The sequence below is a fragment of the Heterodontus francisci genome, chromosome 30, assembly GCF_036365525.1.
Source record: "Heterodontus francisci isolate sHetFra1 chromosome 30, sHetFra1.hap1, whole genome shotgun sequence".
NCBI classification, from domain to species: domain Eukaryota; kingdom Metazoa; phylum Chordata; class Chondrichthyes; order Heterodontiformes; family Heterodontidae; genus Heterodontus; species Heterodontus francisci.
Genome location: NC_090400.1, coordinates 38791890 through 38809489, shown reverse-complemented (window position 1 = coordinate 38809489; position 17600 = coordinate 38791890). Strand labels below are relative to the sequence as shown.

The window sequence follows — 17600 nt, the reverse complement described above, 5'->3', positions numbered from 1 at the left end:
CAAAGCAAACTATAGAGATAATTGGGGCATCAAAAGGATCTTTACCATCAATGTTATTCAAAACAGACTAACTATAAATGGCATAACTAATAATTAAGTTTCATTCCTTTTTCAAATTCGTAATAAGATTAGATTAGATTAGATTAGAGATACAGCACTGAAACAGGCCCTTCGGCCCACCGAGTCTGTGCCGAACATCAACCACCCATTTATACTAATCCTACACTAATCCCATATTCCAACCAAACATCCCCACCTGTCCCTATATTTCCCTACCACCTACCTATACTAGTGACAATTTATCATGGCCAATTAACCTATCTACCTGCAAGTCTTTTGGCTTGTGGGAGGAAACCGGAGCACCCGGAGAAAACCCACGCAGACACAGGGAGAACTTGCAAACTCCACACAGGCAGTACCCGGAATCGAACCCGGGTCCCTGGAGCTGTGAGGCTGCGGTGCTAACCACTGCGCCACTGTGGTTATCTAAAGTGATTGAAAACTTCACATCATTAATCTACAAAATATGTCTATTTCCCATGACCAATTCTCTTTCATTTAAATGCACGAAAACAATGCAGTCACTTAGTTTGGTTAAAAGGTTGAAGTGCTTAATTGTGCATTGTGGTTACATCCAGCCTTGTTCACCACGACATTATTGTTAATAACTGTTATGCAAGAATTCCTGAGTACAATCGACAACATGCCAACGCTTAACGGGGAACAACACTTATTTCAGGATTTTGGCCAAATTATCACTCATTTGAGATGATTGTTACCACAGTTTTTCAAAATGCAGCAACAGAAAAGGAGCGTGAATCACTGAAGCTGGGATGCAAAGTAAAATAAAATTCAATCAAAATATCATTCTAGAATTCAATACTGAAAAGATAAAACTCAAAGAATAGCTTTCTGAGGCTTAACGAATTTTATATATATTTTGTACTCATTCTAATTAGGTCCCCATGATGCATTATGAAGTAGTATACTCCAGAAGACTGCGCCCATATCCAAAGAGATGAAAATAGAAGAAAGGGAACACAATTTTTGTTTTAAGGTCACAATGATCACAAATAATTCAGACATTATGGCAACGGTGGACTGCAGAGCAGTTAGGAAGCTGGAGACCAGGGGTGCGCAACACTATTATAGACTTAGACAACTGCGGTTGTCAAATTACTACAAAACTACACAGGGATATGTTCAACCTTGCACAGAATTTCATAAACTGTAACTTCTAAATTATTAAGACTAACCTGTCCCCTAATGATGCAGTATCTATTTTAATAAAACCTGCACAATTGATGAAGACTTTTGGGCCCATATGGCACATCGTGACTAACTGGGTCCTGTTTTCCAGGCGAGTGTTATTCTGTTTGAGGATCTATGGGAAAAAATAATGATCACCTGTGAGCTGTAGTCCTGACAGAAGTTAAAAGCATAATCCTGCTGCAGTAGTATCTTACAAAACTGAAGTAGAAATATTAGCTTTACACTACACCTCACTCTTCAAAATCAATGCAATTATCTGACTGTACAACTTTATGTACGTTTCTGATCAGATCTTTAATAAACAAAGCATGCAAAATGCCATTATTGTAAATGACTGAGGTCTATTAGTTGGGTATCTCGTTGGTGCAGCTCACTTTTTTTTCTTAAAATCTTTCACATATGTTTTCACTGCATAAAGCGCTACTTTAAATATTTCTCTTATGCATCTCTTTCCCTTCAATACACTTCACCCCACTCCCTGCCCAAATCTTGTACTTAGATAATTTTTTTTTTAAGCAGTCTGGATTTACTATATGGGACAAGCCACAGCTGATCAGCCATATCTTTCTGTTGTTAGTAGTACTACAGTGCCTATTACAATTGAGAAGAACGTAACCAGAGATTCAGCCCTAATCAGTGGTCTCTAGTTTACATTCCTACCTTCTGTAGGTGTGATCCTTTACGAGGTCCTAGACCACAGACGTATTGAACCAGTGCCTGAGTATGTGGATGGGTTATTGCTCTGTTTACATCCACACCTACTTCATTCACTCGGTTTATGAACTCACAGTAAAGTGCATTCAATAATTCTTCTTTTATTACTTGTTCCTGAGGGGTAGGAAAAAAATGAAACATGCAAGAAAGCACTTTAAAACCTCTTTCAATTCAGTCAGGTTACAGGAGCTGAGGATGGTGGGCTCCAACAAATGTTTCACTTTCAGTATGAGAGAGAGAAAAGATATACCTAACTTAGGTACTTTAATCCAAAATTGCTAAATCTTCAACATCAGAGACCACAATTAAACTGCATCAGAATCAAGCTCTATAAAATCAACAGTATTTTTTCCACCTTAACACAACCTTCTGACAGAATAATGAGGCAAGACAGATATACTCCAACACGACAATTACACTCCAGAATTTAGATTATGTTAAGTTGTACGAGTACTCACCAAAGTTACCACCCGTTTTACATTACTGTACAAAATCAAGATCTACCCCTTTAAAACTATTACACACAAGATAGAAGGCAACAAATTTACTTTACAGTACTTTTCCTTTTAAAAAAAGTGTGCATAAATATGAAAGATAAAACAAGGTAAATTACCTGCAATGGGTGTAATTTGAGACAAACAATGTCTTCATCTGAGCTGCAAACTTGAGCAAACTCTACAAGTGGATCCTGTACCCGACGAGCCAATGATACTGCTTGACGTAGCAACGGTGGATAATCCCTAAAATCATTCTAGTGTACAAGAAAACACAGTTAAAGAAATTTTTCTTTGGTTGAAAATACAAATCCTTCTATTTTATCGCCAGCCCTTCCATCTCACTAAATCACATTTGAGAGATGGCTCCTTGCCCTCTGCCAATGCCTTTCTTCAATAGGTTTCTGGGAGACACACAACAAGAACAAAGCATAACAAATGTCCCTCAGATTCGCTTCTCTGAGGAACAACTGGTCTTTTCTTGACACAAAGATCATTGCTCTGGAAACCAGGAACTTGGCCAGAATACAGGAAGGAAGAAGAAAAAGGAGTCTAAAATTGTGCTCCAAAAACATGTCACAGATTTTAAATTGAAGCTAACATTGATATAATTTAATGTTGAACCACAAGAATGGATCTGTGCTATGAATACTTGTATATTAACTTAGATTTGAAATGCAATATGTACACATTATGCTTTCAGTACTTTTATGTACAATATACAGCGTGTGCATTTGGCTTAATTTTCTTCAAATACGTGTAAACTTTTCAAATACAGTAGTCTGCATTTGTTCACAGTTTACAAAATTTGATAGTGAATGAGCAGCACTCTTACTAAAAAGCAAAGACACTCAGTCACACTACAGGTATGCGTAGCATGCACTACAGAAATTTAAAAAATATAATGTAAAAAACTGATTGAAATTTTCTAATTTTATTTAGTTCGTGATTTACTGTTCGTGAACTAGGACTACTTTTATAAAGAGTTTGTTTTTGGCTTGTACTGCTCCGATACAAATTTGCAACAAGTTTTGTAGCTATCACTGTAAAGGTAGTGTTACCTCAGCTATACTCACTGTCACCAAGTGATCAGTCAGTAGGAGGCACACTTTGATTTAGAACATCCGAAGTTCAAGTTTTCTTCTGCTCAACATACAGCAACTGAGGATTGATTAACTTTGGTAACTGAAGCAAACCTAGCTCTTATGATAGGCTCATATCTCCTGGAAAGCAAATGATAGCTCAACCACTTCAGTTATTTGGCTGCCTAGCTGACAAATTATTTTACTATTTTTTGGTCTGAAATATTAACTTTGATGAAATTTACAATAAAGGGCAGCTCTTTGATGACTGTTCAAGCATATGGCTTGGGAATGAAAGCAGGAAGGGGAAAAAAGAGAACTGATGACATGTGGTAATTGAGAAGCTTCATGAGGCTTGGGTGGTAGCACCAAACGAAGGATACTGAAGTCAGTTAAAAAAAATACATGCATTCCAATGATCATGCTATGCACTCCCAGCCAACAAATTTAGTTACTTCAGCTATGATACTTATATTTACATATTTCTTACCTCTGACTTTTTACTATTCATATAGAGAACAGCTAGCTCATTGTCCACCAGCTGCACTCCGATGGGTGACATTTGGTGCTCCTGCTCTAATTCATGCACTATTCGTTTTATGTCCTCCACAACCATAAGCGCATCCCTAACAAGAAAAATACCTATATATGAAACATTTGGTGTATGATGTGCATGTCCTGTCCAAAATATTACGAATTGTAATATATTTAAATGTCAACATTCATAATTGATATATTGAAATTGTCTATACAAACATTCATAAAAGAATGAACATGGGGACTAGAACCAATGTTCCTTGATCATGGAACTTCAGATGGTCAGGATTAACTATTCACAGATCTGTCTCCTACCTAGGAAATGACTACCAATCAACACATGGCAACCCTATTGGGTAAGAAACAGTAGCATGTGTACCACCCAACTACCTCAAATTAAGTCGAGATATTTGCACTGATGTACAGTAGGTACAATGGTTTTAATGTGCAAATAAAAACAACTGAGTTGTCTTGGCAAATGTTCTTGCAGCTACTACAAAGTATATTTTTTATTTCAATAAAAAGTCTCAGTTAGGATCTCTTTAAAGTGCTCTCTGCTTCGCAATAATTCCTATACCTGGCTCTGGTGATTGCTGAAAAGATTAATTGCATCAGTGTAATGGTTTAAGCCCAAAAATCCACTATTTTGTTACAAAAGTAATGATATAAGATTCTAAGTCTAACATCAGTATATTGATACGTCAATTCTTAAGAAGTTTAAATTAACCAATAACCAAATATAAGATTTAAATAAAATTATTAAAAATTGCAACAGTGCCTCATCTATACATCACTAACAGGCCAACCAAACTGAAATTTTTTGTTGTTGCTATGAGCTCAATAAAAGTTGCTGTCACACTGTTATCCCTAGTGCCTTAACCACTAGTGTCTATATTATAACAATGTGTTGTTCTATCTGGAACTTGCCCCTTACTTTATTACCTCCAGATGTGGAATCGTTTGCACTTCTTTCACTATCTGACAAAAAGACAACCTCACCAGCCAGTTTTCTCAACTAAGTGTCAAGGATGTATCAGGTAAAACTGGGCTTTGACTGGATTCAAAAGAAAGTTTTAAAATCAGTCAATCAAAAAAGAGGCTGTTTAAAGTTGATTTGATCAGAACTTAAGTACAGAAATCTTGTTGGACCACCACAAAGTTGTTCATGAGTAATTCAAATTTAATGAGATTACAGCTGAAATAGTTTTAAAAATGTCTAGCTTAAGTAATTATTACATGAATGAAATTGGTTCCTTACCTATTTTCTCCACCAACAGCCACAACATGAGGCTTCTTACTTAGCAGAAACTTTTTTAAAGTTTCAATATCATGTGCCTGTGGACAGGAAGATATAGAATTGAGCTGGTGCAATTCAATTTACTTTTCTTGACAACTGTTTCTTTTTTCTTGCATTTACGCCGACTATTACCTTGACAACAATGGGAGCAGAAATGTTAAAAGGCAAACTTTTGGGGCGGCACAGTGGTTAGCACCGCAGCCTCACAGCTCCAGGGACCCGGGTTCAATTCTGGGTACTGCCTGTGCGGAGTTTGCAAGTTCTCCCTGTGACTGCTTGGGTTTTCGCCGGGTGCTCCGGTTTCCTCCCACCACCAAAGACTTGCAGGTGATAGGTAAATTGGCCATTGTAAATTGCCCCTAGTGTAGGTAGGTGGTAGGGAATATGGGATTACTGTAGGGTTAGTATAAATGGGTGGTTCTTGGTCGGCACAGACGCGGTGGGCCGAAGGGCCTGTTTCAGTGCTGTATCTCTAAATAAATAAAAAAATAAATAAAACTGCAGTCTGGTAAATGTTAAATTCTAAAAGGAAAAACAGAATGCGAAATAAAAATAGAAAAAAACTGGAAAGGCACAGGTCAGCCAGCAACTGTGAAGTGAAGGCCGGTTGTAACACTTCAAATGTGTACCCTTTATCAGAGTTGAGGATAAAATATTAAATTTCTGTTTGAGTTCTTTTAAGGGTACACAGACAAAATAGTAACCTGCGTTCTTTTTAAGATGCTGACTGATCTGTACACTTTCAACATTTCCCATTTTTATTTAATTACAGCATTTTCTTTTTATTAGTATTGCTGAATTGCAAAATATATTGACTTGAAGGGAATAGGAAATGCGCAGTAATAGCTGATAATCATTTGGACAAAAATTACTTGCAAACGCTAAATCGACGCTACTGGATGACATAACTAAAATGGCCAACTCTGCTCCAGATGTGGAAAGAAGAGTACACAAACATTTTATTGCGAGAAAATAGCTGGAACAAAATTGATTTTGTCTCAAAATTAAACTGTAACCTTTAATTACCATTGTGGTTATTAAATAGCAACAGCTTCAAGCAAAAGACCTACAGTCAATCTTGCCTATAGTACTCACTTGGTGCATTTCTAATAGCCCTGAATTCATTTGTTGATGGTTTCAGTGACCAGACCACTAAAACCCTCAAGATCTCACTCCTACTCTGATACCTCAAGTACCTCCCCCTATTTAGTACATAATTCACATCAAACTTGCCTCTGCCCAGATTACCTTCCATCCCCTGTATTTACCTGAGTCTGCCATTTTTCTGTCAACTAACCAAGCGTGTCAAGGTCTTTTGGAATTTGTGCCATTGACATTCATTATTTGCTACTGCCCCCAATTTAGCATCATCTGCAAATTTGGACACAATTCCTTCCTCTAAATCATTTATGAACGTTATGAACAGCAGTAGCCCCAACAGTAGTCAGTGCACACTTGCACATTACCACTCCAGTCCATATCAACACACTTAAAATATTCTACACACAATACTTCAACAGTCAAGAACAAATTTACCTTTTTCTCTCTCTCTTCCTCTCTCCAAGCATTCCTTCGCTTTAAGAAATATGGCAGGCGAAGGAAATCTGTCACTTCACCCTCTCCATTAACAAGAGAACAGAAGGCCGGTGTATCCCTAGCAAAAAGGAACATTACACAAAACATTACGATGTGGTATTTTTGATTAAGCGACCACAGCTCCAATATACCTGTAATTTATTAAACTGATGATTTATTGGAATATCAAGAAACACAGGAACTTCATGTTCTAAACAGTTTTTAGTCTATCCTAACACAGAAACAGCTATTCTAAATGTAACTGTCTCACTATGTTGATTAAAATGATTTATGTTTGAGTATTAAATAAATTGCAATAAAAATTATACAGGGGGTGGAAAACAAGTTACTGAAATCCATTGAAAACCAAACTATCACTCAGGGTGGGGAAGGGAGAAGAGATGCAGTTGGAGAAAAGTGGACTGGTTATAATCAGTTCACATTAAGAGAATCAGGAGAGGTTGAGGCCAGAGGGGGGCTAGAACACTCCTCTCTCTGAACCTTCACATGTGGCCTTTACTAGTTGTTCGCACAATGCAGCTTTGATTAAAGCTGGCTGGAAGTCCTTTAAATAGACAAATATAAACTGTCTATAGATTCCAGCATTAGATTTTAAAACACACCATGAATCAGATTATGTTATGTACTTGACTAGCCATTCCTTCACTTTTAAACTGATAGGTAAAGCAGGCTGTGAGCAGCAGTGGCTTGGAGAACACTGGAGGTTCTCAACTCAAATTACTTTTAAAGATCAACAGTGTTTCAGACACATCTACTAATATGAAGCAGATGCAGAATATGCAAGGTTGAAATATATTCTATGACATTCCACAGAAAAACCTATCCCCCTTCCCCAAAACACAAGTTTATTCAGTATTTTAAGTGTACTGATTCAATAAACATACTTAACCCATTCCCTCCACCAAAATACCCAAGGTGAAGTGTACAACTTCACTTAAAATGGCTGTACACTTGCTGCATACACGTGTTCAGGAACACATATGGTTCAGACTGAAATACCGAAGGAAGCTACAGTAATTTGCAAACTTGCTAGGTTTCTTGATAAAATGTGAACTGACTATACAGTTGTGTTGAACCACATGAGTTTGTACCACAAGCACATTAATTCACAACATTTTTCTTCTATGCACTGCATTACTAAAATATGGGACCACCTTTGTTTGGAAGCTACAGTTGTCTTGCAGTGATAACTCCACAAGTATTTATTGCATGATAAACACAACTGGTGGTTTCCATGTCTCAGCATAAATAACTGCTCACTGGGACATGTTAAAATGAAAATAAATGTTGCCTTGCACACACACCTTTCTCCCGAAAATGCCAGGCCAAGCACCCGAACTCCTTTACCCTGATTTTCCTCCATAAAATCATCATCATCTTCTTCATTCTGTTGGTCAGGTCGATATGGTGCAACTTTCAGCCAGTTGTAAAGTTTGCGGCTACAACACTAACAAAATGATAGTTTGCAGAAAATTAGTATCTTCTAAAAATGACATTTTTAAACGTAATATGACACAAAACCCAGCTCTTCACATGACTATCAGTTGGCCGATAGATTAAACCCAGTTGACATTCAAACATGTAAATTCATCCATCGGATTTGTTTTTTGGAAAGGGGCATTTGCGCGCATTTATGAACTTAAACGAGCACCAGTAAAGCATCTGCATCAACCTTTTCATTTTCTACCCTACTCCTTTTATGCCTCTAGTGAGACTGTAGATTTAATAACAATCTATACCAAAATGTGGGTAGTTTTGAGTCATGGATGTGTGTGTTTTTAAAAATAGGTTGATTGTGGCCATGCTCATTTTGTGCAGAATCATTGACTTCTTCAGCCTGGTCTCAATTCAAACTCAAAAAGGTCCCAAAAGTGAAGAAACAGTGTTTGAATTTGTATCATTTCGATGCCCTACCCCAACCCAGTTTAAAAAAAATCCTACTTCCCTTTGAAACACTGATGTTCCTTCCACTCACCATCATACCGACCTATATACTGATATGAGGAAAGGTTACTTTTGGGCTGGCACTTGTGTAGGTGGTGACCAAATAAACCGTGAAACAAGTGGTAAGCACTTTGGAAGTGCCCAACATTTGTGATACTTGACTTATACTAGACTGAGCCAGCATCAAAGAATGCCAAGAAAGATTTAAGGTAATACATTTTACAGTTTTTAAACTATGCATGTGTGTACACGGTGTTTTTCTGGATTTTGCCACTCGTCTCTCTTCCTACAAATAAACTAAAATAATTAAATAATGCCATTTGAGATTTAGTGTGGATTGCCATTTGTTTGACATGGAAATACAAGAAAGCGAAAAAAAAGTTAAATGCAGCAATGTTATAGGGGAAAGGCAAACCACTACAAATTCCTAAATGTAGACCACAATCCTGCCTAAAAAGGTCAACAACCAGAGCAGAAACACTAAGTTTTCATTACATACCTTGCAAAGATAGTCCCTGGTCTCAATTAGCAGTTTGTTTTTTAGCTCCTTGCCCATCTGTGGGTACAGGAACTGGTTCAGTGCTCGCTCAATTGCCATGCTGCGCTGTCTGTTCCATTCTTGCACTTGGTGGCTGAATTCATCACGGTAATAAAATTGCTTGATTTCATCAAAATAAGTCTGGTCATTTCCATAACTAAAAGGTGTAAAGTAAAACCATAAATCAAACTCATCTGCATAACCTTGAATACCAAGGAAAATTTCTTCCCTTAAGCTTCAATAGGGACAGTCTGGATGTTAGAACATGGCTATTGTCAAAAAAGCAGGAATACTGGAAGCCACAAAAATATTTCTAAAATGCAATTAACATCAAACCCAAGAAACACCTAATTTAACAAGTCATAATACTGATATGTAAATTAGATACAGGTGTGCCCCTTAGGTACCTTGCCAAAGTGGCCATTCTTCTTCTGTTAGCCCAGACACAAGGGGGTAATATTGCCAGGCAAGGGGAGGTGGGTTTGGGCACGTGCGGGAAGCTAAATCCCCTAAAAGTGAGGTCAGGTCAGGATTCTGACATCATCTCATTCTCTTCCAAGTTTCACCAGTGCGGGGTTAAAAGCATGAGGGGAACCTCCTTGGAGCTGTCAAGTAAGTAATTTGAAAAATCAAATAGTTCAATAAGCACGGTTTTAACCCTTAATTCTGCCTTTAAACAGCCAGGGCACCTGTTTTCCAACCTGTCAGCAACTCGCCAGGGCCACTGACACAAGTGCACAGCAGGAAAAGCTTCTTCAGTGAAACTGACAGGCTCGGAAGGCTCTGATCAGTGAAACTGAAGAACTCCAGCATGGCCAGGTGAGGCTGCTGATCATAGCACATTTGAGGGTGTGCTATCAGTGCTTGACAGGTGATCGTTAATTCTTGGAAGCCATTTCACCTGTCCAGCACTTCATTCAACTTCAGCCTCATTTCCCTGCCAGCCTTCACCATGGCACAGGTGTAGCTTATGCAGCCACACCTTGCAACTCTGATGAGGGACAAGAGAAGCAACATCACCAGCAACACTGCCAGCAGAGTATCAACAGCAGCACTAGCTGCCATCTCCTCAACCACATGATCCTCCACAGAGCAGTGGGGATGCTCACGGAGATCCAATTGGAAGGTGAGACTCCAACACAGGTTCTACAGGTCGAGGATCAGCTCTCTCAACCTGTCTGAGCACTAGTGCCTCAGGAAGCTCAGGCTCTCATGGCAGGTTGCTGCTGACAGTTGTAGCCCCCTGGAACAAGACCTTCTGCCTAGGGGCCTCATGCCAAGGTTGTGCGCTCTCTTCTTCTGCAAGAGGAGAAAACAGAGAGAGGTGAGAGTTCACCTTACTGCAGTAGGACCTCCAAGTAATAGACCCCTGAGACAGCCTGCCCAGGTCTCCTTTCCATTCTTGTGGTTGCTGCAACCTCAAACCTCAAAAATCCATGTGCCAATGAGTCATTGTAACCCATGTCACAGTCACTTTCATTAGAAATCCTTCCTTTAACAGATCCAGCATGTCAACTTGTCCACTTTCCCTGATTGGTCAGAGAACCCAGAAGCGGGGTGCTAATGCCTTGGTTCAGTTAAAGTGCCTTGGCAAAACTTGCTCCAACTGTCAACAGGTTCCCGACTACCAAGTGGTCCACCTTTTGGTGATGGACTAAGTTGGGAAAATTCCACCCAAAGTGTCAGCAAAATATTCACCCTGGCATCAATCAGCTAACTGAATACAGACCAGAAATTGAACTTGGTCTGTACTGCTTAATTACAAGCTTCCTTTACCAGAGTAGCCATTAAGAAACCTACATCTGTTAGCATTAACCAAGTCACTCTGCAGCTGCACTGCTTTACTAACACTACAGAGTTTTGGTATCTGGTAGGGATATATTGGATACAATATGAGTATGAGAATCAAGCTGTATAAAATTACTGGAATTGCAGCACTCCCATCTTTAATGTAGCGGTTTGGGATGCCCCAATTTAGTTGATTGATACTTACTTCATACTTGCCAACTTGCTCTGTACCAAACCTATTAGTATTGTATATCACATTTAAATGTAACAGTGCAAAAAATAATTTATGAAACATTAAGAAACATTGCCTTTATTAAACACCCATTCAATCCTTAACTGAAACGATGTACCTTCAATTGTTATCACATTACATTGAAACATAGCTTAATTTGATCAATGTTCCTCCTTCTCTCTTGTGCTGCTCCCATCAGCTTTTTGACCAGGTTGGTTAGTTGCAGTTTTGATCTTCAAAAACTATGAATTCCTGACAAGCTGAACAGAAATACAGTTTGATGCTATAGAACTAAGTTTGCAGTCCTGTAGAGTACTGTGGTCACCCATTTTGCAACCCTGTTCATTATTTCAGAGGTTCGCCTTTTAATTTTTTGAGGGAGAAGGGGAGAAAATGGACCTTGGGCTCTTTATTGTATCATCTTTCCAGGAGAATATCAGCCAAGATTTGAGATCCTAGATCAAACCACCTAAACTCTAAATGTGTGACACCAACCTTTACAAGAATTAAGTGCCACAGTACACTCATCAGCAGCTGCAGCAGTAATGTTTGGAAAAATAATAAATACCAATTTAAGTTTGTAAATATCATACCGTTCCACTAATAAACCTAGTGTACAGCTTGCACATTACATGTCATGAGAACTTCAATTTGCTATTGTGGTAACTCACCCATCAACTCCTTTCATATCAATACAGATATCAATTGTTAATAAGCCATCATCTTCAGCAAGGCACATCTTCAGGAACTGATCATCTCTTAATTCTTTGACTGGCTTGTTCTTTACATATTTGAATGAATAAGCAAAATGTGCTTCATCAATGTCCTGCAATAACAAAATTAGGTCCAGTGTTAGAATTTCACGATATTGCAATCACATTTATTGGGAATATAAAATGGTGCTAAAAATTATTTGACTTAACATTTATCCTATTTGCCTAATATTTAAACACCAATCTCTACAGTAGAGGGTTCAGACATATTACAACTCCAAATCCCCAGAGGAATAACATTTAGAACACCTTTCAGGCTCTACACAGAATCACTTAATGGTTACAGCACAGGAGGGCCATTTGGCCCATCATGTCCATGCTGGCTCTCTGCAACAGCAACTCAACTAGTCCATAATGGCTGTTGCTTTGAATTTTTATTGTACTGGTACATTTCACATTACAAAACTATATTTTATATATCTTAAATACACCATAAATTGCAGTGTTTAACTGTTAACACAATACCTAGAAGAAGCAGATAATCATTCGGATGCACAAAGTGCAAAAGTTAATTTATTTTGTACTTTGTAAACAAGATTCCAAATCAGACAACATGCATATTTTAATTGTAGAAAAATTCTCCTCTGTTGTTACTGCTTTTACTTCAGGCTAATTCTGTTTAACCTCATGTTGACCTAACATGGATGTCCCACAGTTTCAGTCCCGAGCTTAGGGTGTGGGATAGGCATGAGTGTACCCAGTGATTATGTCTGATGTCACAACCAAAACTTGTTCATTGCATTAGCCTCCTTAATTTGGCATGGTGCAAATGAGGGCAAAAAACCCTAATTTTGCCTTTCTTGATTTCTAAAAAAATACATCCATACATCCGTCTTTAGGTTCTGTATATTACCTTTTTGCCTTTCTTTGTGGGAGCAATATTAATCTTGGCTCTCTCTTGGAAGGTCTGTCTTACAACTTGCTTGACCAATGGTTCTCGGGCAATCTGCATGGCCACCATATATCGAGAACCCTCCAGTACAGCCTCAGGTGATGAAAATTGACTGAAAGATGCAAATAGAGGTTATCAGACTGATGCACATGGCTAACTTCACATTTATAAAAGTATTGTTCAAAGTTCACTGTTTTAATTCAGTGAAAATATCATTTTTTCATGCGAGCTTTGAAATGTCATGCTAAATCCCAAAAAGTGTCTGACATAGCTTTAGGTCTTAACACACAGGAGTAAAAGTTCTAAAAAATTACAAGTACTGTAAAGATCTAAAACCTAATACAAACCCTAAACAGTCTATGTGCCAATTTTACTGCTAACCTGCAGACGTAATCTTTTGCCAGTTCCAGTGGTTCAGCTGGAAACTGTTCGGTCTCATGTCTCTGGTAACTGTCGCGCAGGTTCTCACCAAACTGTTCAGGGGTCAGACCAAACTTCTTTGCAAGCCCATCTATAAAACAGGTGTTTACAAAGCCAGCAAGGTGCATTAGTAGGTTTTGCACATGATACGATCTGTTGCCACAATAATTTCTGTGATTCAATTTAATTTAGACTAATTGATCTTTCGGTGTTTCAACCAAGGAGTTATGATCAAGCGCAGTCTTCAGCTAACGAAGGATTGGAAGCCAGGAACAACTGACCCAGATGTGCAGAAACAATTCATTTTCAACTTGAATGTTATACTATTCTGCCCTTATTTTCATATTTCGATTATAAATTACTATGCCCACATTGATAAGTATTTATATGGTGCCGTTAGCATATAAAACACCCCAAGCTGCTTCACAGGAGCGTTATCAAACACATTTTGACACCAAGCCAGATTAAGGAGATATTAGGTCAGATGACCAAAGGCTTGACCAATGAGGTAGGTTTTGAGGAGCATCTTAAAGGAAGAAAGATAGAGATAGAGCGGTGGAGAGGTTTAGTATAGGGAATTCCAGAGTTTATGGTCCTGGCAGCTGAAAGCACAGCTGCCAAATGGTGCAGCGATTTGGGGATGTGCAAGAGGCCACAATTGGAGAGCAGACAGCATCAGAGTGTTGCAGGGCACGTTACAGAAATAGGGAGGGGCGAGACCATGAAGTGATTTGAAATCAAGGTCGAAAGTTTCAAAATCGAGGCATTGCATACCTGGGAGACAATGCAGGTAAGTGAGCATAGCGGCAATGCGTGAATGGGACTTGGTGCAAGTTAGGACATGGGAAGCAGAGTTTTGGATGACATCAAGTTTATGGAGGGTGGAAGATGTGCCGCCGGCCAGGAGTATGTTGGAATAGTCAAGTCCAGAGGTAACAAAGGCATGGATCAGGAATTCAGCAGTAGATAAGCTGAGGTAGGGTTGCAGTCAGGCAATGTTACAGAGGTACTAATAGGTGTTCTTGGTGTGGATACATGGTCAGAGCTCATTTTGGGATCAAATGTGACACCAATGCTGCAACAGTCTGGTTCAGCCTCAAACAATTGCCAGGGGGAGGGATGGAGTCAGTGGTTAGGGAATGGAGTTTGTGGCAGGGAGCAAAGACAATGGCCTCAGTCTTCCCAATATTGGGTTGGAGGAAATTTCTGCTCGTCCAGTACTGGATGTCGGACGAGGTCAGACAATTTAGAGACAGTGGAGGGGTCAAGAGAAGTGGTGGTGTGGTAGAGTTGGGTGCTCACAGCATACATCTGGAAAATAACGCTGTTTTCTTGGATGTTGCTGAAGGGCAGCACATAGATGAGAAATAGAGGGGACCATGGATAGATCTTTGGGGACACCAGAGATAACAGTGGAGGAGCAGGAAGAAAAGCCATTGTAAATAACTCTCTAGCTACGTCTGAATAGATTAAAAAAATGGAACTTGGGAGTACTGTCACTCCCAGCTGGACGACGGTGGACAGGTGTTGGAGGAGGAAGGTGTGGTCAACTGTGTCGAAAGCTGCAGACAGGTCGAGGACAAGGAGGGATAGGTTAACACTGTCAGTCACATAGAATATCACCAGCGCCAACATGTCATACTGCAACTATACCTTGCCCACTGTTGAAGTTGCAACATCACCACTGACAAAAGGGGTTTTCAGCATGACACGTTTATACAGACAATTTCCATTATGAATGTGGATATAGGAATTTATAATGGAGACTAAGTGTGTGCTGAGGTAAAATTTTAATAAATTAATTACAGACTAGATGTATGGTGACCAAATCAAATGCAATAGTCAAACACGAATTTAAATTCTACCCCACCGATTTCAGTGTGCTCAGTAATCATCTGAAGCGCCAAAATTTAACCATGGCCTTAATTTCTTTGTTTTCCTACCATTTGACTTCCCCCACATTTTTCACTCATACCAGCAATCATACTAGATACCTACTGCTTTCCCAAAGTACATCTTTTGTAATATATAGTGTAAATACACATTGAATCCATAGGTTCGATGGTGAGAAAAATGGTACTGGCATTGGTTGTGTGGGGTTAAGGCAAATTTATAGGCCAATATAAAGTTCTCTACATTGTGTTCAACTTAACTTCCAGTGGACTATTGAAGGATCAAAGTATAAAGCTCAAATTTAGCCTACATTTATAAATAGGTCTTAAAATTTACAAGATACAGGATTGATCGTCATCCAAATGTAGTGTTATGATCATGGATCACATATATTTCACTCATATAAAGGATGAATAAACATCAAGCAAAAACTACAGTAATGCTAAAGTGCCAAAATTGGACCAGTCATAGCATAGGTTGTATCCAAAAGGTAAATTTTATTTTTATTTCATTGTCAGTATTCTGGAAAAATTGTCTCCCAGGTGTCTGATAATCAGTGGTCACTGAGGTTTGGTTAAAACCAGGTTAATCATATTGGAAGGTTGAGACGACAATTTAATGTGAACACACAGACTGCACCTAGAAGCTGTCAAGGAGGAAACTCTTATTTTGTAACCCAAATGTTGCCCACAAATGCTATTTTATACTAAGTAGTTTAAGAAGAAAAATCACATGCTATTAAAAACAATCCCAGGCAAAAATACAGGTTACTGCTAGAAAGCTGAGGAGAACAAGCTCAAACTCTTTACCTAGGCCAGCATTCTGACAGATAGTGTACATGTCTCTGCGAGAAGCCTGCTTAAGTTCTGGCCCATGACGCTCATCATCTTCAACCTCTTCATCCCGCTCTCCTGAGAAAAGTACAATGAAAATAGATAGCAGTAAGTAGTCAAGTACAAAAAATGGTAAGTAACCCACACAAATACGAAAGTTAGTGGGAACAGAATAATTTTTAAAAATTCATTCATGGGATGTGGGCGTCGCTGGCCAGGCCAGCATTTATTGCCCATTCCTAATTGCCCTTGAGAAGGTGGTGGTGAGCTGCCTTCTTGAATTGCTGCAGTCCATGTGGGTTAGGAGTTTCAGGATTTTGACCCAGTGACAGTGAAGGAACGGCGATATAGTTCCAAGTCAGGATGGCGTGTGACTTGGAGGGGAACGTGCAGGTGGTGGTGTTCCCATGCATTTGCTGCCCTTGTCCTTCTAGTTTTAGATTAGATTATGATTAGATTAGAGATACAGCACTGAAACAGGCCCTTCGGCCCACCGAGTCTGTGCCGACCATCAACCACCCATTTATACTAATCCTACACTAATCCCATATTCCTACCAAACATCCCCACCTGTCCCTATATTTCCCTACCACCTACCTAGACTAGTGACAATTTATAATGGCCAATTTACCTACCAACCTGCAAGTCTTTTGGCTTGTGGGAGGAAACCGGAGCACCCGGAGAAAACCCACGCAGACACAGGGAGAACTTGCAAACTCCACACAGGCAGTACCCAGAATCGAACCCGGGTCCCTGGAGCTGTGAGGCTGCAGTGCTAACCACTGTGCCACTGTGCCGCCCTTTGGTAGAGGTCGCGGGTTTGGAAGATGCTGTCAAAGGCGCCTTGGTGCGTTTCTGTAGTACATCTTGTAGATGGTACATTGTAAATGATAGGCTTCAGAACGTTATCACTGATGCATAGTATTTTCCCAAAATCAATCTACACTATACATATCTACATACTAGCTCTTCTTTACCAATGGACTTTCAGGTAACTGGGGGCTTTTTTGAAAACTTGTGTCAGATTTAGATACTTTTCTATTTTTTTTTTAAATCAAAAATCTACACATTTGTCACGGTGTGCAATTTCATCTTACAAATGCAAAATAGAACATTTAAAAACATCAATTTGTCCTCATCCTAACTAAACAACTCCCATTTCTGTTGGCTTGCAGGTCATTAACAGGTATATAAGTAACTACTTCTTTTGGGTTTGAAATGATATATAGCAGCTGAAATATATTTGCAAGGAATAAACAGGCTAGTAATCTGGGAACCTGAAACTAGACATTCAT

At 39.1% G+C, this 17600-nt stretch overlaps 1 protein-coding gene across 1 annotated transcript in view; it reads right to left on the bottom strand.

The window, feature by feature from the left end:
* supt6h (SPT6 homolog, histone chaperone and transcription elongation factor) overlaps nucleotides 1-17600 on the bottom strand; it is a 73725-nt gene that overhangs the window by 21304 nt on the left and 34821 nt on the right. Inside the window, exons 13-24 of the mRNA XM_068010380.1 lie at nucleotides 16282-16383; nucleotides 13541-13670; nucleotides 13121-13271; nucleotides 12166-12320; nucleotides 9436-9631; nucleotides 8297-8439; nucleotides 6933-7050; nucleotides 5358-5434; nucleotides 4053-4188; nucleotides 2600-2737; nucleotides 1933-2100; nucleotides 1257-1384 (exon numbers count right to left, since the gene is read on the bottom strand). Of these exons, the coding sequence (XP_067866481.1) occupies nucleotides 1257-1384; nucleotides 1933-2100; nucleotides 2600-2737; nucleotides 4053-4188; nucleotides 5358-5434; nucleotides 6933-7050; nucleotides 8297-8439; nucleotides 9436-9631; nucleotides 12166-12320; nucleotides 13121-13271; nucleotides 13541-13670; nucleotides 16282-16383 (1642 nt within the window). The remainder of the gene's footprint in view (nucleotides 1-1256; nucleotides 1385-1932; nucleotides 2101-2599; nucleotides 2738-4052; nucleotides 4189-5357; nucleotides 5435-6932; nucleotides 7051-8296; nucleotides 8440-9435; nucleotides 9632-12165; nucleotides 12321-13120; nucleotides 13272-13540; nucleotides 13671-16281; nucleotides 16384-17600) is intronic.